The sequence below is a fragment of the Microtus oregoni genome, unplaced genomic scaffold (assembly GCF_018167655.1).
Source record: "Microtus oregoni isolate MIOR12 unplaced genomic scaffold, Mior012 000005F_ref0000423, whole genome shotgun sequence".
Taxonomy (NCBI): domain Eukaryota; kingdom Metazoa; phylum Chordata; class Mammalia; order Rodentia; family Cricetidae; genus Microtus; species Microtus oregoni.
Window position 1 is genome coordinate 62278310 of NW_024543064.1, and position 23422 is coordinate 62301731.

Consider the following 23422-nt stretch of genomic DNA (forward strand, 5'->3'; position numbering starts at 1 on the left):
AAGCCGGTTACGCTCTCCACACAGCATATGAGGTTTGAAAGGCTCCACATGAATCAGAAACGCCAAAGCAATGAGTGTATGAAGATGTATGTAGGAAAAGCCTACAGCAGAGCGCTCAGACCTAATGCACACAGTAGAAGAAATGCAGTCAGACTATCTGTAGATAGATTCATTCCAATGAGCAAAAGAGCAAAAGTAACGAATGTTTGAAAGTAATATTATATCCACGGTGTGGCACAAATAGGAACCTTATTAAGTCATTGATGTGTGTGTGTGTGTGTGTGTGTGTGTGTGTGTGTGTGTGTGTGTTGGCAGAACTAAGGGTTATCTATAAAGCACTTGCACATGCCACTAAGTTATATCCTCAGTCAGTAGAACTCTTGATTGCAACTGTCTGTAGTTTTTGATCTAGTGTTTAGGTCATCTACTGCTGAATCAAAGATCATCCAAAATTTAACAGTTTAGAACAATAAGCATCAAGTGATGAACTTTGGACGTAATAGTATGAAAAAGTTCCTCAAATTCGCTTCCACACAGTGAAATTGGTGAAAGCTAAAACACATAAAATATAATCACATAAAGCTTCTAGAAATAGTCCTGGGAAAACAACAAATGAAAAAATTCATCTATTTAAGAAAATAAAGAAAATTAAATAAAAAATAGAAAGCAAGGGACTATGCTAGAACTGCATCAAGATAGTTCCCTCTCTGGGCCATTCCAGCTCAATAGTATGGGGAAAATATCCAAGGTAGCTGCAAGCTAACAACAGCTCCCCTTCTTCCCATATTTCTCAACCTTCTCCAGCTGGTGCTTCCTGATGCCAAGGCCAATCAAGGTGCAGTCAGGAAGTGTGGATTCCATACATCTACCTGCCCCTGTCTTATGGCATAGTCTTTCTGCTTTGGGTCAGCATTTGAGACTCAAGAAGAAAAGAAGGGAACTAAGGAGATGGCAAAGCTAGGAAAGTGAGGGTCAGGAAGGAATTGGAGGAGTGGGAAATGGACATAGTCTAAATTCACTGCAATCATGGGTAAATTTAAAAATGAATAAACAAAAATGTTTTAAGAAACTGTTGGGCAGTGGTGGTGAAAGCCTTTAATCTGAGCACTTGGGGGCAGAGGCAGGTGGATCACTGTGAGTTCAAGGTCAGCCTGGTCTTCAAGAGCTAGTTCCAGGACAGGCTCCGAAACTACAGAGAAACCCTGCCTGGAAAAACCAAACAAACAAAGAAGCAAAGGTAATCTTCTTTCAAGGTTTGTAAAGAATTGTGCTGGGATTTTAATGGGCATTGAATCTATAGATGACTTTGACTACGTTAATCATATGGATTCATGAGCATGGAAAATCTTTCCATTTTCTGATACCTTCTTTAATTTCTTTCTCCAAAGATTTGAAGTTTTTGTCATATAGGTTTTTCACTTGTTTGGTTAGAGTTACACCAAGATATTTAATGTTATTTGAGACTATTGAAAAAGTGTTGATTCTCTGATTTCTTCCTCAGCCTGTTTATCATTTGTATATAGGAGAGCTACTGATCCTTTTTGAGTTAAACTTGTATCCAGTCACTTTGTCGTTCAACCGAGGAATGGATAAAGAAAATGTGGTAAATTTACACAATGGAGTATAAATCAGCTGTTAAAAACAAGGACCTCAGGAAATTTGAAGGCAAATGAATAGAACTAGATAATATCATTCTGAGTGGGGTAACCCAGACTGAGAAAGACAAGTATGGTATGCACTCACTCGTAAGACATTAGCTGTAAGAGAAAGGAAAACTATGCTACAATCCACAGACCCAGAAAGACAAGATAATAAAGAGGGTTGAGGATGGTGCTCAGATCTCCTGGAAAAGGAAACAGAAGAGATTTCATGAGTTGGCTGAGGGTGAGTAAGGATGGGAACACGAGTGACCAAGTTGGGGTCTGTGGAGGGGGAGACTACTGGAAAGTGAGGGGTGAGGGGAGCATTCCAGGGCCAGGCAAAAACCTGGTACACGAAAATCTCCAGGGATCTACAAGAATGTCTTAACTAAGACTCCTAGCAATAGCGGATACCTAGCATGAACTGGCCATCTCTGGCGACCAGATTGGTGTCTAACCCAACTGTCATCAGAGAGGCTTCATTCAGCAACTGGTAGAAACAGATACAGAACCACAGTCAAACATTAGGCAGAGTTCGGTGAATCCTGCAGAAGAAGAGGAGAAGAGATTGTAGGAGACAGAAGGGTCAAAGTCATCAACAAGAAAACTCACAGAATCAACTAACCTGGGCTCATAGGGGCTCACAGTGACCAGGGAGTCTGCAAGGACTGACCTAGGCTCTCTGCATATGTTACAGTTCTATAGTTTGATCCTCTTGTGGGACTCCTAAAAGTGAAAACAGGAACTGTCTCTGACTCTTTTACAGGCTTTGGAACCCTACTTCTAATGCTGGGTTGCCTTGCCCAGCCTTAATAGATAGGGAGCTGCCTAGACACCTTAATATATAGGGAAGTACATCTTGCCACGCCATGTTTGTTGCTACTTATAGGAGACCTGTCCTTTCCTAAACAAAAATGAAGGAGGAGTGGATTGTGGGTTGAGAACAGAATGGGGGTTGGGTGAAGAACTGGGAAGAGAGAAGGGAGGGGAAACTGGCCAGAATGTAAAATAAGTAAATAATAAATTTATTTAAAAAAAAACAAAAATAAAGCAAAAAAGACAAAGAACCTTTAAAATTATAATCAGAAAGGCTAAAAAGTTATTCTATTAAAGATCACTTAGAAAAGAAAAAAATGTAAAAATTTGTAATTTTAGAAGTAAAATTTTATTTATAAAATTGAAAATTCAGATGAAAAGCAGTACGTTAGTTCCTTTGTGGTGCTAGTGAGAGCAAACTGATGGCACAGACTGGCTGACAGTGGGCCACACAAGGGAGGGCATCCAAGGGCCCTGGTTACTGCTGAAGGCTTCCTTTTCTGGCGTTTGATTATAAGGGGCATATTGAGGGTTGATCTTTGTCCTGACTGATAGATAGGTCATATAATCATTTCCTCTGCCGCACAATTCTCTTCTCAGGCTCCATCAAATTTTAAGCACATATATCACACAGATTACTGTTATAGGCTTTGGATGCTATCTGACATAGCTATTGGGTTGATGAGCTATTAAGGGGATGATGGTGAGAGATTGCCCCTGAAAGACACATAGAAAGAAATGTCTGTCTCTTAGATTAGATCATCTACAATGTCAGGGTCAAAGTTAGGGTCAGAGTACAGTTCACTTCTGTGGGGCTTTCCTGGTCCATTGGTAAATGGAGGTGTCTTGGCAGAGTGCTTTGAATGCCTTCATTTATAGAATCTCACTTTTCTATGTCATAAAGGAAAGATATAACCGAAGGATGACATTAAATATACTCATTGTCATGGGAACCATTTCTTTCTATGCCCTAATTTGTATTACAATCAGGCAAGGCTAAAGGACAAGATGATATCACAAACTTTTAACTAATGATTGAGGCAAACCTGAGGGCAGAATCTGACAGAACAGCAGCCAGAGATTCTCATGAAAACCTTCAATGAAGAGCAGAGGGGGAAGTGGAGAGGAAGGGAGAAAATGGAGAACTTTTGGCCTGGTTCTCCCAAAAGGACTTCCCTGGAGATGGAAGGGCAGGACATATATTCCCAGGGATTACCTCTATGGAATCCCTTCTCAAGACAGCTAATGTTTTTATTTACCTTAGACAGACATAGTGACACTTTTGCTTCCTTAGACATAGGGCTGGTCCTCTATCACCTACGTCATCTTTTGTGCAGCTATGTTCCTGCACAAGCAGTGGCTTTGCGCATCCTCCAGTTGGAGAATGTGCTCTCTTCCCAGTGCGCCTCTTGTGAAAGGAGCTGTTAACTAAGGTGGGCTCATTGCCTGCATGAGCAGTTTCAGGGATTAGGGGAGCTATGGCCAGAGTTAGGAGTCATGTTTCATTATAATCAGTAGAATCCAGTCCTGGCAGGCCAGGAAGTACCATCACCTGAGGAAAGGACCAGTATCCCCACACTGTGGGCAGGAAATGGAAACCGGACAATCCGTAAGACATTTCCTAAGTGTGATACCATTAAAGGAGATTTTTTCCCAGATAGATGGAAGAATCAACCTGGTTTATTGTGGAAAGGCCAGGGACTAAGCCCTTGACTTCAGAATGAAAAAGACTAAAACATAGTGAGGAGAATTTTTAGTAGGAAGATAGGAATGTATTTTCTCACTTCCTGGTTGACTTGGCAAAATATATTCCAGTGATCTGGCCAGAGTTGAGCATTTCCTGCTTCTTGGCTTCTTATCCAAAGAATTGGAAACTGGGAGCTTACTCCTAGCCCTTGTGATGTACCTGGCAGCCTACCTGCATGTAGTATGCACACAATGTCAGTAGCCCCTTAAACTTTCACCTGCATCTGACTACCTGTGCTCTCATCTCTGAATGATAACACAGACAGAACCATGACCAATAAACTTAATAACAATCAGATCTAGACACTTTCATTCAAGTATATTCCCAATGAATCAAGTACAAACAAATGGGTCAATCTGACCAAAAGTGGCTTGGGGAACATGTACAGTAAAACAAACTGAGTTGTCAAGTGGACTTTCAGAGAGGATTCCTCATTTACCATTTTATACCTATGCATAGTTGGGTGTGCATATGATTAAAGTAAGAGGCATATGGGAAGGGACATGAACAGTGGGAAAATGAATATATGACCTAATTTATCATTCAAACTGAGTAATTCCCCTCACTTCGTTCTTCTAAATTCCCCTGGGTCCCCCAAGAGTACTCTTATTCGTGGGGTCTTCAATCAATCTTGGTAGCAAATCCCTTTATAATTTCTACTATCACTTAGTTACAAATAAAATTATCTTGTTTACTTCACAAATTTGTGAGTGTCTATTCAATGAGAGACCAAGAACCTAGAAATGCCAAACCTAGGCCCCAACTACCACCAATAATGATATTGTATAATAAAAAACCCAGAGAAGGACAGCTATACATTCCAGAGCTGTGGGGAACATTGTCCAGGAAAACCAAGATACCATCATACCAAAACAGCACAATTTGTGTAATTAATGGTAATTAATTAGTTGGGGTCAAATAATAGATCACCTTTCTGTATTCTATTAGACTTTAACATTCCTTTTTGAAAGATCCAGGCTGAGTGGCAGTTTGCACTTGTAAATGAATGAAAATATACTACCTAGAAAATATTTGCATAGTCATGACATTAGAAACTGCACTAATAGGCTTCCAATTTTAAAAATCAACTCAAAATTTAAAATATTTTGTAGTGTGATCTATGACCTACAACATCAGAATTGTCTGAAAGGTTTATCTTTAGAAAGATTCCAGGATCCAGCCCCAGAGACGTGGTACACTATGTGTGTCTATCTATAAGAAGAACATTGCAAGTGATGTTCAAGTATATGTTGAGTGATGTTAGTCTTGGTTGCTGTATTATCCAGGGTTCTCTGGAAGAGCAGAAGTGATAGATATATGCATATTAAATGAGGATTTACTATTTATACAATGTGGTCGTAGTAGTCCAATATCATCTGTATCATACCAGAGAAGCTGAGAAAACAGTAATTGCTCAGTCCATGAGACTGGACCCTTTGCAGCTCCAGTATGTATCAAAGGACTAGAGGATTCCTAGGGAACTTCTAACATTCAGTACATGTTGAAAACCCAAAAAGGCAAAGGAATCAGCAGTAGCAGACACAGGGTCGATGAATGTGCCAGCAACCGTGAATGCAAGTAGGCAAAAGCAAAGCTTTTCTTCCTCCATGTCCTTTTATCCAGGATTTCACCAAAAGATGCTATGCACACTTAAAGGGGTCTTCCCACTTCAAATAATATGATCTAGAAATACCACAAAGAATGCCCAGTTCCAGATTCAGCCAGACTGACAAACAAGATTCGCCATCACAGTTATCAACCTGATTTGATCTTGAGTTGACTAAGAGACAAGGTTCTGGGCAAGACTGTGAGGGTATTTCCAGAAAGGGTTAAGTCAGGAGAGACCTTCCCCCTAGTGGCAACCCAGATATAAAGAGGTCCCAGACACACCTCTGCTTTTGTCTGTTCATCCTTACTCCTTGCTGATCAGTGCAGCCCATCTGTTGCTGCTGTGGCACCGGTTGTTTTACACTGTTACGGGAAGCTAATGTCTTCTACAGAGCTAGTTCCAGGACAGGCTCCAAAGCCACAGAGAAACCCTGTCTCAAAAACCAAAAACCAAAAAACAAAAACAAACCAAAAAAAAACAAAAAAACAAAAAAACAACCAATACTGATGACCAGAAGCCTTCCAGGAGTCCTTCAGGCCTTCAGCAACATGCTGGGATACTGAGGCATCCAGCCTCCTTGACTGAAAAGCTACCAGGTTCTTATTCTCCCTAGTGTGTAAATATTGCTGGATTACCAAGTCCATATTGTGTAAACTAATCTAATAAATCCTTTAATAGTATATATTTATTCTATTAGTTCTGTTCCTCTAGAGAACTTACTTATACACAAATTACATACACTACATTTTGGAATTCACAGCTATAAAGCAATAATCTCTCCAATTCTTATTATGCATCCTAAGAACAAAATGGTTTTGAGTTGGAGTACACACCTCCAATATATATTTATTTATAAACTATATGGGTATATAAATATATATCTTCTATAACTATGACTATTAGTATAGTAAAAGTATAAAATGGAAATTATAAAGGATAAGAAAAATGGCCTGATGCTCACTATTTCCTTCTGCTCAACCAAAAGGCACACAAAAATTGAGGCCAGTTTTTTAAGTTGGAAGGCATTATTAAGAAAGAAGGATAAGAACAAAATCACAGAGATGTCAATTCAACAGCCAGAACTTTTCTAGAAGGTTACGCTGCTTCAAATAAAAAATAGAAACAGAAAACAGTAATTTTCAGCATACTGGAAGAGCAACCAGGGAGCTTCAACAAAGGGAAGTCTGATTACCAAAAGAGAAGTGTGATTGATAAATCAGACATATAAGCAACATGAGTAAAAAGACAAATAAGATATTTTAGGAGTCTACAACGATCAAGGATAGCAAAAGTCGTCACAGTCTGGCATGTATCACAGATTTTAACGAGGGGGGAAAAAGCAGGTATTGTTAGAATGATCACAGGGCTAGAGACCCCCAAACAAGAATACAGTTGAAGTCATCAAAATAATACAGAAGTTATATGAGCTTGATTCCAGCAAAGAAATGAGAAAATGAAAAGATATCCATATGTTTAGCTTCTCATTTAGGAAACATAATGAAATCCATTTAATAGGAAAGAGAGTGTGTTAATCACTGTGTTAAACGCCAGGGGACTACTGCATACTAAATGCGTGATGAGGAGTAGCAGTATCACTCCGGTGTTTCTAATGACCATGGAGAGGCTCCATAATCTACAGTTAAATGGCTGAGCATCCCTGCAGGGCAATACTGAAGTATAAATGAAAACTCTCAACTTATTCTGGAACACTTCCTCTACTCTGGCAAAGTCATCTCAGGTTTTCAAGAACACACTGCAGTGATGTAATGGGGAAAACTGAGTCAGCACAGGGAATTCCCTATCCAGGCAGCTGTCAAGAAAGAAGCCAAATAGCAGGGATGTCTCCCAAAAATGTGGCATACCTATACAGTCTTTTATCTAGTGTCTAAACCACAGTTTTCTCTTATCTGCTAAGTGTTCATATGAAATAATATGAACAAGATCCAGCACTTAGCGGGAGAAAGATCAGGAGTTCAAGGTCATTCACAGCCGTCAGCCTGTGCTCCATGAGACCCTGTCTCACACATGGACATCACATACAGGTGAGTGGGAGAAAGGACTGATACATACATGGAAAATCTGGCATATTTTGTTATAAATGCAGTAATTACAACGTTGTGATTATAACAGTCATCTGGAAATCAAACTGATCTTTTGGGGGCATTGACAGTTTTAAACTTTATATTGAAGAAAAAAATCCAGCAGACCCAAGATTCATAAAAAATGAAGCTTGAGAGCTCACCTTTCCACAACCATACGGACAGTCTGAGTGAGGTCTGGATTTGCTGCCTGGAGACGTTTCCACAAAGACCATACAAATTCTTTGTCAGCCTTAAGGAAATAAAAAAACATTTTAAGCATGTTGATTCTTGGTAAGAGATGGTATTCAATTTAAATATGAAAAAATGAATGGCTACTTCTATAATTATACCAATGAACCCATTAAAAGTGCAGCAGGAAGACACCGGAGATGGCTCAGTGGGTAAGAGCACTAGTTGCTTCTCTAGAGGACATAGTTCAATGCCCAGCACCCACATGGAGGCTTATAGTCATGTGTAACCCCAGTCCCAGGAGATCTCATGCCCTCTTTTTGTTTCCGTGGACACTGCACACACATGATACACAGACATAGAAGCAGGAAAAATACACACACAGGGACACACATGCACGTGCACACATACACATACACAAATAACTTTTAAAACTATCTAAAAGTATGTTAGGAAAATCTTATTTTAAAAATTCCTTACACTGATAGCCTACTCTCCAATACTGACAGTGCTCCACCCACATTTTGTGTTGAAAATGCTGAAAATCAAAATCAATGTAAAGTTACTCTAAGAGGAAGCTGTCCTTCCTCTACTGCTGTTTTCCAGTTCCCTGGATCACAAAGTCCATGAGAGAACTGACTCCACTTTCCTACCTCAGTCACTCTGCAATCTTTCAATAAGATTTCTTTCCCAGGGGAAATAGGCTGAGAAGCCCCTACTCATGTCTGAGAAGCTGTGGACAGTTGATGGCTTCTCCAGGAGGGAACATTTTCCTTAAGGCTGTGGCCCCTGGAAGGTCAACTATGCTCCAGTGGGTGGGCCCACACAGGAATATACAGACAGCACAAATTGGACTCAATGTGTTATTTTGAGAGAGAGAGAGAGAGAGAGAGAGAGAGAGAGAGAGAGAGAAATCAAGAAGGAGACAAAGAATCAATAAAAAAAATTTAGACTGAAAGAAAATATTTATAAAAGACATATCTAATAAAATACTTGTATCCAAATATACAAAGAATTCCTAGAAAGCAGCAATCAAAACACAAGGTGGTTTAAAAAGGAGCAGAAGTTCTCAACAGATGTCTTGCCAAAGATTACACCTGGTAAATAAATTTCCCTCTATACCAATATGTTAGCATTTCCCACGTTCTTCTACCCTGTCGAATCCAATGGACAGTTTCAGACTTACTGGACCTGTCAGTTATTAACTCTGGTTAATAGAAATCACTTTGAGGAGCTTTTTTAAAAAAAAATATAATGACCTAGAGGTTTGGAGTAACTGGTCCTAGATAATATGGTCCAAGTAACCAGAATTCTTTCAAAGCTCTGAGATGCACTCAAAGAGTTAATGCCCTACTTGACCTTACATAAGTGACGTAGTTTTACAAACCAACCTTCTATATTTCCTCTACCTTTCAGACTTGTATTGCCAACTGTCTACTTGGCAACTCTAAATGAATGTCTAAAAGGCACTTCTTAAATTTAACTTGGCTGAAATAAAACTCTTGATCCATAACCCTCTCAGAAACCTGCCCTTCTGCATGTCAGAAATGTATCATCATCTCCTTATTAATTCAAACACCTAAAATGTAGAGAGAAGTCAGTCTTGGTGACTCTCTTTTCCCCAAACTTTCTATACACCAGAAGGCTTATCTTCAAAATATAACCTTATTCTAGCCACTCTCAACACCTTCACCACTATCACCCTAATCCAAATCCATTCCAACTCTCGTTTATATCTCTACAAGGCCTCCTAGTCTCACAGGTCAAAAGTCCCCAATGGAGTCCCACTAGATGGGACAAATAATCCCAACTTTCTGCCAAAACTCTAGAACTTCATGTCATTTCATCTCATATGCATCTCACCAAGATGTCTATCATGCTCCCCTATCCTTAGGCTGACTTCGTCTCTCTGCTTGAACCAGGGCCTTTGGGCAGGCTATACCATCATCCAGGCCTTTATGTAGATTATTACCAAACTTACCTCAAGGCTTTACTTAAGTATCACCTCCTTAAAAGAAGTTGCCGCTGGCTGTTTATAATTTAAGCCCCAAGTCTGTTAAACCCCTGTCCTATTACATTTTTTATTTATTTTTATTTTTTCTTATTCGGGGTAGGGAGAATGGGACACACTCCTGTTACAGTGTGTGTTCTGGGAGGACGACTTTTGAGAGTTGGTTCTTTCCTTCTAGTGTGGATGGACGAACCAAAGAGCACTCTTGCCCACCAAGTCATTCTACCAGCTTCCTAGTTTGCTTCCTATCGCTATGATAAAGACACAATAACCAAATGCAACTTTGGGGAGGAAATGATTTACTTGGCTTGCATGTATAATCACAGTCCATCACTAAGGAAAACAAGGCAAGGGTTCGAGCGGAACAGGAATCTGCAGGCAAGAGCTGAAGCAGAGGCTGTATAGGAATGCTGCTTGCTTGCTTGCTTGCTCAATCTGCTTTCCTATAAAACCCAGGAACACCAGCCTAGGGGTGGCCTACCCACAGGGGTCTGGGCCCTCCCATAGCGGTCATTAATCAAAAAACATTACTCATTAGAGTATAGCTCCTAACTATGTGAGGAACCCAACGACAAGATGAGTTTTCAAGTCGTTTTGTTTTTAATACCTGGAAAAGGCTTCAACATAGCTAAATATATGGTAGTTATAAAATACAACTTAGTTCTCTGGGTAAATATTCTGACTCCCAATTCCATATGCTTCCAAAAAATTATCATTAAATTTGGTAATGAACAAATATGTCTGTCACTTAAATGCCCTAAATAATTTTCATCTGAAACTGACTTAGTAAATGCTGTTGGCTGCTACAACAACCTTCAACACACAAACTTTATAAACCCAACATCATTTTGTTTGACCTGCTAGTCCACAAAGGGGATCGAAAGTGCACATACACATACTGTCCTGCATCCTGTCACAAAAAGGATGCAGTCTAGAAAAATGTGGGGAAAAAAAAAGAGCAAACAATAGGCTGGAAGCAATCTCTAAACAAATGAAATAAGGCATAAAACATCATGAAAATCTGAAAAGATCTAGGAAAATGTTCCATTTAGAACTTATTCCTCTTAATAAGCACAATAGACAGATTTCTTCACACTTAATCAGCCTTTACTATGCTGACTATTGCACGCAGTGTTTTTGCTAATCTGGCGGGGGGAGCAATGCTTGTGTCCCAGAGAGTTGAGATAAAAAAAAATGGTTTTCTTACTTTGGGTTACAATTTCTAAGATTTTGATGCTATATAATCTCAGGAGCTGTGATTTATGGGTTAATAATAAAAATTCACATTTTTTTAAAAAAAAAAACTAAAGGTTTAACTTAGTTACATACCAACTAAGAGCTTAAATATTTTTCCCTAATCTAAGAGCAGGAATCTGGTTTGGCTAGAGCCTTGGTAATGACGGATACTGTCAACCTCATGTCTGGAATTTACTGTAATGTCTCTGATCATCTAACAGTATTAACATTATCAAATCTCAAGAATTGTCATTCCAAGCTAATTAGAACCATTTCTATCTCTTACATTTGCCTCAAATTTTGCAATAATTTCACAGTCCAGGTCTAACCCAAGATCACAAAGGGCAATGCCACACTGGAAGCCACATTTTTAAGGCTATGAATGTGAGCCCAGAGGGACAGTGTAAAATTGTGGGTTGTCTTAGACTGTTACTTTAACAAAAGCCTTTCGCATGAACACACATTGGTAAATTACCCGAGGGTGAGGTTTACAGTAGACAAAACACTTCGGTTCATTGCTATCTTTGGTTTATCCCTTTGCTCTTTCACCAGAGAACAGAAAATGAGAACGAAAATGAAACGGAGATGGTCAGATAGTTGCTCCCCAATCTATTTAACAAAGCTATATTCGAGTTAAACAAGATTCTGTTTTGTTTTGTTTTGTTTTACAGCAAAGACCTATAAAATGGGTGCGAGAACCCAACAGAGCATACTGTAAGGGAATGAGCAAGGTTTTACTAACCTGAACTGATAATACTGCTTTGAAAAGCTGTGTTGGCAGTTCCTAATTAGTGTCTCTTAAAGATAGTGATTTTGTTTTTTAAAAAGACCTGTAATTAAGTGAATGGCATCCTACTTCCTAATCCTACATAAGGTTCAGGCCAAATTTTAGCCGATGGTATAAGACGGCACCCCTCCCCCCCAAAAAAAATAAAAAAATAAAAATAACAAACCCCAGTGCACTAAAGGACAGGAGAGCTTACTTTACTTTACACAAACCCTAAAACTAATCTGGAAAGTAATTTGAGTGCAACTAACTTAGCAAGTGCTTTCCTTTGCCAAGCTCACGTCAAAGTATCTCACACTCATGATCTACGGGCTCTTTCTAAGGGCTCTAAGTTAATAAACGAATACGGAGCACTCTAGGTGTGAACTCCCCCAGTCCCAAGGCTTTCTAAAAACGTGTGCTCGTGTTTGGAACTTAAGTTTAACAGTGTAAGAACAGGGGCAAGTGTGGGTTTGGAATGTAAAGGCAGGCTACTTCATCAGAGTTTTATTTTTGTGACACGGTCCTGTTTATTTCAATTCATGAATGCGCTCCACTCGTGGGCACTGGGTACTAGAATTTGGGCTTGGAGGAAGGCGCCCTTGGAGAGCATCTATCAAAAGGAAACCGGGGTCTGTAGAAGGAAGAGCAGAGCCTGCAGCCCAGGCGATGGGCAAGCTGGGCATGGAGCCTGGAGGGCGCATCCCGGGAAGGTTCCCTAGATGCCCAGAACACGAACAAGTGAGCGAACAAGTGAGCGGGCGCCCGGGCGGCGGTGGTGGGCACGGGCTGTGGACGGGAAGGCCGGCGGCCAGTCCTGATACCTGACACAGGGCCAGCTCCTCCTTTAGGCTGCTCAGCTCTTCCTCCAGAAGCTGCATCCGAGTCGCCTTCGCCTCCAGTACCGAGAGGCCCTCTGGCTCCCATGACCCCGGGGGCGCGCTGGCGACTGGAGCGACAGCGGCTCCGGCCAGGCCCGGCCCTCGCCGGCCCCCTGTCCCTTCTTCGCCCCTCCAGACTAGGTCGCTTTTAGCCGCGAAGACCTCCCTCGCGGCGTCCGCCAGCCCCGAGGCCTCGCTACGCACGTCACGCACCGGGCGCGGGGACCGGCGGCCCGACTGCCGTCCCGGGGGCGGAGGCAGTGGGGAGGACGGCGAGCGCGCCGCCATGGCCGCGGCGCCTAACGGGTCAAGTTCCCGCTTGAAAACTCCACCTTCCCTTCCCCATCCTGAGGAGCCCGGGCGGCTGGGCTGCGCATGCGCCCAGCGTTTCCCGCCTCGTCCCGCGCTCGCGGCTCCGAGCCGGCTTCCCGCCGGCGAACTCCAGGCGCGGGTCACTGAGCTGCGCGTGCGCGCCGGGCCGGGTGATGCTCGACCGGCGAGGGCTTTGCTGGTGCCGCCTGAATCCCGAGTCCGGCAGCGCCTGGGTTCCCTGCCCGCCTAAGACCCTGGCCTCCGCCAAGGACCTGCTTACTTCCCTCCTCTTCCAGCCTTCCTGCCAAGCCCCATCCCCCAGTGATCCTGAACTGTGAATTCCTCCTCCTCCAAGGCTTCTGCCAGCTCGTTTTTCACGTTTCATTGACCGCCCTCAAGTGTTAGTTACCCCGCTAATCTCCCCAACGCTGTTGTAAGCTCCTTGAGGATCTGGGAATAGGTTTTAGAGTTAAGTGTTTTCTTCACACCCCTTGGCAACGCCGCCTTCTGTGCGGCTGACATCCAGCCCACTGAAGTCAAGGAGACGCGGAAAGCCTTGTGCTGAGCTGGGACTATCGAGCAGGCTTCTTACTTGAATTATGATCCTTCTGACACCCTTTGTCTTTTGTTTTGCAAGAGTCATGGTTTCCTTTGAGTCTTTATGTCAATTTCTTTATCCCTTGGCTGGATATCAGAGCGAGTGTGTCCTACAAGGCCCAACCGCTTGGTGTCCTTGGACCGATCTAAAGTCAGCAACGGAGAGTGATGAAAGAAATGAGACAGACTTACTTACTTTCTCTTTTAGTCTCTGGCTTTTTCTTCCTTGCTTTGTTATAAACTTCAAATACCTAATAACCTTCCTTTATCCTTAAAGCAAGCACTTCCTCGCTATTTCTAAAGTTAATAAAGGCATGCATGCTGAACTTACTTTCACAGAAAGATAGAATTTCTCTTTCCTTGGAAGAATGCTTTCTTCCAAGTATACGGGATACTTGGAAGACATTTGAAATAGGGATTGAACCCACCGTGAAGTGAACATTTTCAAATCCTTTATGCCAGAATTTAGTCTGCATGCCAGGAGACAGCCTTCAGCCTTCCTTCCCACTCAAGGTGAAAACCTTGTGAAATATTTTAAAGAATTATGTTTAAATGACATGCAGGTTTAGGGACCATGGTCCAGTCCCTGACGTGTTTGCTGCAAAAGCTTGAGGGCCTGAGTTCAATCCCCCAGAGCTCACTATTTTTTTAAGCTGGGCACCATGGTGTGGTGTTGTGGAATATTTGTACACTTCAGGTGAACATGTGTTACTGTGATTGGTGTAATAAAAAGCTGGATGACTTATCTAGGCAGGAGAGATAGGCAGGACATACAGGCAGTGAGAGGAAGCGAAGAGAGGCGAGGTGCACAGGAGACCGCCATCAAGAAAAAAATGGACACAATGAGTCAGACACTCAGAATGGGAGAGAGGTAAAAGCCATGTTGTAAAACAAAGATTAATAAAAATATGAGTTGATTTAAGTTGTAAGAGCTAGTGGGACAAGCCTAAGCTAATGGTCAAGCTTCCATAATTACATCTCGCGTTGTTATTTGGGAGCTGGTGGCCTATTAAATCTTGCTACATGTTAGCATGCCTGTAAACCCAGAACTGAGGGGACACAGACTAGAAGATCCTTGGGACTCTCTGGCCAGCTACTCTAGCCAAATCAGCATGTTCCAAGTTCAGTGGGAGAGTGGAGGGCGACTGAAGGAGACACGCGACCTCAGGGCTCTCCACACATAAGTACCTAATGCAGACACATGAACACATTCATACACAAAAAAGGAAAACTACATAAACCTGTTCCACAAATAGCTACCATATTGAACGTGTAACACTTGCTTAGTCCGATGATAATTTTCAAATATAAATTCACTTCATTATTATCACACGTTAAATTACATGTCGTCTGAATATTACTATTTAAGAAACTGAGACTTCAAACAGAGATCATTGTAATTTCTCTGACTTTCCATGTCTGATAATAGGGAAGCGAGAGTTTAAATCCACTTAACTCGAAAATCGATGTGTTTGATCTCTATGGCTATTTGAAACAAAGCTTTAGGTTCTAAAAATATATGAGATTTCACTGGGATTAGCACTGGGAATTCAAACCATATCATTCACAGGTTTGACTTGAAATAAATACAATTGAATCCTACTGGTTATTTCTTATTTGTTCATTTCGTTTCACCCTAGAAAGATTCTTTAAAAAGCAATAAAATATTTTCTATTGTGTTTTGTATTGTGCTCAGTTCAATTTTTCAACTTAATATTTCAATTAAATTCAATATTTCAGTTGATTGATATATGATAGATAGATGATTGATAGATAAATAGATAGATGATAGATAGATAGATAGATAGATTGATTGATTGATAGAAGATAGATAGAAGATAGATAGATGATAGATAGATAGATAGATAGATAGATAGATAGACACATAGATGATAGAGAGATGATAGCTGCAATACAGATATATAGATGCAATATGTATATACATACACAGATACAAGACAGACAGACAGACAGATAGGTAAATTCCCCAAAGGATAATAACTTGAATCTGTGACTGTGCAAATACTTTTGTGAGATTTTATTATGGCAATATACACACAACATTAATTCCAGCATTTAGGTGGCAGAGACAAGCCACATGATCTACATGAGTTTGAGGCCAGCCTGGTCTACAGAGTGAGTGTGAGGACAGGCTCCAAGCTACACAGAAAAACCTTCTCTCAAAAAACAGAAAAAAAAAAGCCAAGAACCTATGGTAACAGAATGTCATGGTGCCTTTCATCTTCAAAGACATAGGCATACAAACTGTCGCCTCCATTATCAGTGGATGCCATTCTGGGTGGAAGATAATATGCATGTTTTGCATTTGAGTAACATTTTGCACAATACTTTGTCAACACTGTTCAGAATACAGTCCCAGGTTCCCTGAGGAAGTTAATCAATTCTATAATACGGCAAGTCATGTGGTTTCCACTCTTTATTTTAACACAGAGTAAGGAGGTGACACCTGCTATGGAATAGTCCTTCTATATACTGTGTAAATTACAGCGTGATTGCTTTACTAAAGAAGATGACTGGTCAATAGCTGGACAGGAGATGGTTAGCCAGGAAAACCAGATTAAGATACTGGGAAGAAGAGCAGTATCAGAGGTGTTGCCAGCGAGACACAGAGAGAAAACGGGAGATGCAAGATGAAAGAGAGGTAACGCCACATGGCAGAATGTAGAGTAATTTAAATGGGTTAATTTAAAATATAAGAGTTAGCTAGTAATAATCCTGAGCTATTGGCTGGGCATTCATAATTAATATTGAGTCTCCATGTCAGTTATTTGGAAACTGGCAGGCAGGAAAGAAAGTCTGCCTACAGACACCCTCCTTTCACTGCCTTCTTATCCATGTTTGCATTTCTTTTTCCCTCCATACATGGAATGGTTAACCATGGTCCTGGGTACTATAACTGAATATTCTTTGCCCCTATGGCAATATTACTAAAGTATTCCATCCTTCCATCTATATGACTTCCCTGGTTTTACCCATAACATGAAAGCCTTACTCCACTACCACAGTTCTGATTTAATATTTCTCTCTCAATGCTGTTTACCTATTCTGCCTATATAATAAAGCCACCTCAATCTCTACACAAAAACAGACAGACAGACAGACAGACAGACAGACACACACACACACACACACACACACAGGGTTCTCTGTTTGAAAGTAAGTATTGGTGGCTACTAAACAATTATTACTTTTTTCCCAAAGAAGGGGGTTTTATAAGGCAATAGCACTATTCCTACACCAACAGAGCAACTGAGAACTAAATCTTCAATGCATGGGCTTGTGGGTCCATTCATAGTCAAACCATAACATTCCTTCCTGGTGCTCAAAGGTTTATGACCATCCCAGAATGCAAAATAAAATTCATTCAATCCCATGCCCAAGAGTCTTCAAAGTCTTATTTCTAACATGGTAGAAAAATCAAACAAACCAGAAAGTTCAAACGGAAAATCTTCTATGAGGCTTAATCTTTTAGCTGTGAATTTCTGCAAAACAAGCAGCAAACTCACAGACAGAGAGTAAACATCGCCACTCCAAAAAGTAGGGCTAAGGTCTAAGAAAGAAGAAGTGGGACAAAAGAAAGAGCCAGAAGGTAAACATTGAATCCATGTCTGTCATCCCAGGCACATGGCATCATGATGTGAGTTCCAACAGCTTGGGCAGGCCCATCCCTCTAAGATTGCCATTTGTAGCCCACATTGGGCTAGCTCCATCGTGGCCAGTGGCCCTCCTCCATTCATAGTCCATGTTACTGGCATTCCACCCATCTCTTGACCCTAAGCCTTCCTTTGAAATTTTTGTTGATAGTGTATGACCTAGTAACTCTTGCCTGCAAAGCCAGCATTCCATGGACAACTTAAGCATAGATCTCTGAGTGGCTGCATAAGAGAGAATGATAAACCCTAGATGAACAATTCCCTAAATGGCCCTGCAGGAATGGGTCCACTCAAAAGTTCTTTTCTTCTCAAGGAAAAGTCTTTCAAATGCATTTAATCTTTCATACCTTCAAGCCAATGAAGGACGAGTAGTAGTCTAGCCAGTTCCTACGATGCCCTGAAGTCATCATTCTTCTTGTCCCAATGCAAAGTACTCGGTTTCTTTATAATGGTGCAAATCTCTTCAGAAACCATGCATCCTTTAGTCCATACTTTACCTTTTTAACCAAATTGCAAATTTTTCAAGTCTTTCTGTTCTGCTTGCTGCTCTCTGTGTTCACCGTAGCTGTTGTAAATGCAGCCAGCAAGAAAGTGTGTCAGATCCTGGATGCTATGGTATCTTAAAAGTGTCTGGGCCCACATAGAGTGTCATACAAAGTCTTAGGACATGGACATAATGTACATATGTCTTTGGCTGAAACAGAGTGTATACAGTCTTTCCAAATCCCAATAGAGTCTTCATTCCAGTCTGTAATGTCTTGAACATAACCTTTACCATCTATACCTATAGCATTCTTTTTTTTTTTTTTGGTACACACCAGAGTCTCCCACTAAAGTCTACTTCTAGCATTCTAAGATTTCTATAACCCACTTCTTCAAACTTCCCCCAAACTTTCTCCACAAAGCACTGCTAAAAGCTTAGAAACCACGTGACCCAGATTAGTTACAGCAACTGCTCCACTCTCAGGATTCCTTCCATGCTCTTACCTATGTGACACAGAGCCAGACATAAACACCTTAAAGGAAGACAGGCTTATTTGGCTCCATGGTTTAGGGGGTTAGCCTGTGTCTTTGCTGCATGCAAACTGGGTAGAACATGTTAGAAGAGGAAACTCATCTCAAGGCAGAGAAGAAGCACTATCAAGAAGGGAATTGGGGACCAGATCAAAACCTTCCTTCTGACATGTCCCACTGACTCAATTCCTTCCACTAGACTCCATATCCTAATGTTTCAACTTCCTCCAAAAATCGTACTGCCATCTGAGGCATAAGTGCTCGGCACCTGATCCAATGAATTTTATTTCATACTCCAACCATACACAGCTTATAAACAGACACTCTCAGAGGAGCACCAAAGGAAATACATTTACTTCATCATCTTCACATTTCTTGTTGAGCTCAGTTTCCTTTGAAATGTTTCACTGTGTATGCATGAGTGTGTGCTCTCGTTCATGTGCATGCAGGCACACTTGTGTGTGCAGGTACACATGGACATTCGCATGCATGGGGAAAGCAGAGGAGACCTCAGCTGTTTTTCCTCAGACACCATTCATCTATTGGCCTAGAACTAACCACGTAGAACAGATTGGCTGGCCCGTGAGCCCTGGAAGTCTGCCTCTCTCTATCTCCTCACGTCTGACATTAAAAGGGCGCACCACCATGCTCAGATTTTTAAAAAAATGTTTCTTTATTTAAAATTTTTATACAATATCTTTTTATCATGTTTTCCCTCTCCAAATTCCTCCCAGATCTTTCCCTCCTCCCTGCTTATCCAGTATCATGTCCTTTCTGTCTCTTTCTTATATGGGTTTCAGGGATCACACTCACGTTATTACATTCTCAGGGCAAGCCCTTTACTGACTAAGCTGTTTTCCCTGCCCCATCACTGTTTCTTGGTATTCTGAATGTTATAGATCCCAAGGTAGTGTTTTCAATTTGCATCTGCATCTGCTTTCTATTTTGCATCTTTTATGATTTTATAATCATTTTTAAATTTCACATGCGTGTACTCTTTAAATACCGCTAAAGAAGATTGTAAGCTCTTGAATGAAAGGATATGTCTATATTTTTTCTGCATCTCCAATATACCTGTCATAACGCTTAGCCTCAGGAAGCACTTGATGTATATCTGTCATTTAGCCTTCTACAAGCCAACGAAGCTCTTTCCCATGTCTTCAGCAGTCCCAGGCACTCATCCTGGTTGTTAGTTATGTCTTATTTCAGTGGACGATTCCTTTGCAATGAGTAGAGAATACTTTATGGAGGGCAGGATATTGAAATAAATGAATAGATCACCTAATGTAATGAGTGCTGGGAAGCACAACGGTTTGGCTCTTCAGTATCCTCAAATGTCTATATGTTAGAGGTTTAGTCCTTGATGTGACAGTGATGTCATGGTGAATCCTTCAGAGGTAGTGGCCCTTTAGGTCCATTGGGCTCTTGTATTCCAAAGATACTATGGAACCAAAGTCTCTGGCTTCCTGTTCACGGTCATGGAGGACTCAATCCCATGACTCCATGACTGCTGTCAATCATGATGTGACAAAGGCAAGAGAACATTCAGCACACCTGAGTTAATTCAATCATGCCACTGAATCTCCAAACTAAATAAACCCATTTTCTTATCATTTTAGCCTCTTTCAGATATTTTGTTATAGTGACAAAACACTTACTATGCAGACAAATATCTAGAGAACTGTCAAAAAGAAAGTGCACTCTGAACATACAGCTAAGGCTTATAGGTGAAATCTACATGTTGTGGTGCTTGACAGATTGTGAGAACTGAAATCCACACAAACTATGTCTTAGGAAATGTTCTACAATCCTAGAACATCAAAGAGCCCAAATATCCACATGACAAGTATATTAGACAGGGTTTGAATGAGACTGTCCCCCATGGGCTTGTGTTTGAATACATGGTCCTTGTTGGTGGAACTGTTTGGGAAGGATAGGAAATGTGGCCTCATTGGAAAAGACATGCCACTGGGAGTGAGCTTTGAGGATTCAAAAGCCCATCATCCATTCCTAGTTAGCTTTTCCTCTGCCCCACGTTTGTGGATCAAGACATGAGCTCTCAGCTCCCACTCCAGTGTTGTTCTACATTGGGGATCCATAGCAGCTCTGTTTATAAGACTGCATGCCTACCGCCATGCTCCCCATCATGGTGGTCATGGACTCTAATCCTCTGGAACCATAAGCCTCCAGTTAAGTGCTTTTTTTATAAGTTGCCTTGGTCATGGTATTTTTAAGCACAGCAATAAAAAGTAACCAAGACGGTGCTTTAGAAAATTAGATCCAATAGGATGAATATGTTTTACAAAGGGAATTTATTACACCGGCTTATACAATATGGGCCACTAGTCTAACCAGGGCCATCTTCACACTGGAGAGACTGAGAATCCAGTGTAACTTAGTCTGTGGGACTGAATGCCTCAGCATTCCCAGTCTGGTGTTGAGGGCCTGGAGAATTTTTGAAGAAGATACCAGACTTCGGTCTCTGTTGGAAACCTGGTGGCAGAAGCAGCAACATTTTTCTAGAGCAAGCAACAACATAGATGAACTCATCACGTAGATGCAAAGGCAAGCAGATGAAAATCAAAGAAGTTTTTCCTCAGGCCTCTTGTAATCTGGACTGCTACTTGAAAATGCTGCCCACATTTAGAGTGGTTCTTCCCACTTCACTGAACCTAATAATGAAAATTCAAGTCCACCACAGGTGTTCCTAGTAGCTTGTCTTTCTAGTTGATTCCATGGTCCATCAAGTAGACAAACAAGGTCAACCACCACAACCCTAGGAAACAAGTCTTCTGATGTATAAATAATAAAAACTTGGAATAATAAGGTCTATAAAGTAACCTTGGTCCTTCTTGAAAAATGCTTCTGGAACAATCATATAGAATGAAATTATACCTAATGACTTAATTAAAATGACAAAAATGTTGACCTGAGGTTTTAAGAAAATGTAATGACAGTGATCTGTGCCCCCTCCCAAAGTTGTGGGTTAGAATCAGCTGATATTGTCTTTAAAATAAAAATTCTCTCAGTCCATCACCAGAGATCCTGGATCGATGGATGTGGTATGGTACTTACTCATACACTGTTAGGTTTTAAGAGGTCCACAGCTCAGAGTCTAACAAACAGCCAGGGCAGAGTGAAGAGGTAAACAAACATGGCAGGCATCTGCACTTCTGGAATGCCCAAAAGATATCTTGTATTCACTAGGTCAATGAATCGTCAAAGCATATTTAGAATGTCTATTATATGCTTGTTTAGCCCTGGAGATGTGAAAAGGAAAAGATAATCTTGACCCAGCTTTCATGTAAATCATATGGGGAAAGGTAATTACCAAAACACAAGACACATTTTAAAGAAGAGTGGGAGTTATCCAGTGAGAAGGCTCCATAGCTAAGGGTACTTCCTGAGTTAAATCCCTGGCTATAAGTACACAGTGGAAAGGAAGGACTGACTCCCATAAGTTGTCCTCTGACCTCCACATGTAAACTTAGGCATTGCAGAATAAATAAGTGTAATTTTTTAAGAACGGGAAGAAGAAAAAGAAGAGGGGGAAGGTATGATATAAGAAAACATCCAGACAGGAGCAATTTCTGAGATTATATATATTCCGAAGAGGTGGAATTTAAGCAGAATCCCAAAATATGAGAAGGAACAAATCTTTCAGAAAGTCTAGGATGTGAATGTTCATTGTGATAGAGAGGGGCAAATTTTCTTGATGCATTCCCAAAACAGAATTTAGGCAAGTCTGGTGATGTCAGAGTGAGAGGTGATGCCAGGTAAGATGAAAATGAGTTTGGAGTTTATTTTCAGCCTGGTAGGAAATAGTTGAAGGATGCTAAGCAGAGAAGAGATAAACTTCACCGTATTAATGAAAGACAATTCTACTGTGTGAAATGGATAACTGGTGAAGGGGAGTCAGACAAAACAAGGCAACTAGTCCAAACTGGGGGTGATGGCAGCCTGAGCCAGGGTGTTTGTGCAGGGGAAAGGGCACGGTGGTGTTACTCGACATTGGAAGGAAGGATCCAGTCTCAGTCCGACTTTTGTTTTGGATATCCGAATGCTTAGAAGCACCATATGCAGCAATGGCATCATGCTATAGCCCCGGGACATCAAAGCTCACTTTGGCATCTACCTAATTTGAAATGCCTAAGCTGTGTCTAACTGGAAAGGTTGATTAGGCAAGCATATGCGCCAATGTGAAGTTCTGGCAAGGTCTGAGGTTGAAGTGCTTTTGAGAGTCATCAGCTGTCCTGTGCTGATACAACAACTCCGGTGTGTAGAACTCATGATTATAGAAGACTCTGGCCCAGGCTCATGAAACTCATAGTGTGTTTAAAGAAAAGCATCAAGATCTCTTCTCATTGGACACATTAGTTTAGATTTAGTGAATTAAATCTACAGTCCAGTTAAGGGTAAGACTCCATAAAAGAAGAAGAAATCTAGATAGGTGATTGCTAGCACAGAATCAACTAAACATGATACCAAACTTTGGGAGGGGGTCACAGCCTGTGCTCCAAGTCAGGCTTAGCCACTCTTCCTCACTAAGCCAATTAAAAGAGCCAATTAATCGTCAAAAGCAGAAAAAGGACATTTATTCAATGTGATCACATTGGGAAGAACAAGAAGGATATGCAGTGACTCACCTGAGTATGTATTTAGGGTCCTGGAGTGAAATTCAGGTTTAAACAGAGGACCAACTATGTGGATCTAAGCAGTCCTGGTCAAGGTGTGGTCCTGCACAGGTTCATCATTATCTGGGCATCAGTCTCATTCTGCAAAATGGTCTTGAGGACCTAGATGGCAGACAGATCCCAGACAGGCAGAAAGATAGAGGGAGGGTCCCAGG

At 41.1% G+C, this 23422-nt stretch overlaps 1 protein-coding gene across 4 annotated transcripts in view; it reads right to left on the reverse strand.

Moving 5' to 3' along the window:
- Positions 1-13330, reverse strand: part of Cntln (centlein) — a 257955-nt gene extending 244625 nt beyond the window's left edge. For all 4 annotated transcript variants that reach the window (XM_041651057.1, XM_041651056.1, XM_041651059.1 and 1 more), the window contains exons 1-2: positions 12920-13330; positions 8055-8143 (exon numbers count right to left, since the gene is read on the reverse strand). In XM_041651057.1, the coding sequence (XP_041506991.1) occupies positions 8055-8143; positions 12920-13264 (434 nt within the window). In that variant the 5' untranslated portion in view covers positions 13265-13330. The remainder of the gene's footprint in view (positions 1-8054; positions 8144-12919) is intronic.
- Positions 13331-23422: the final 10092 nt, after the last annotated feature.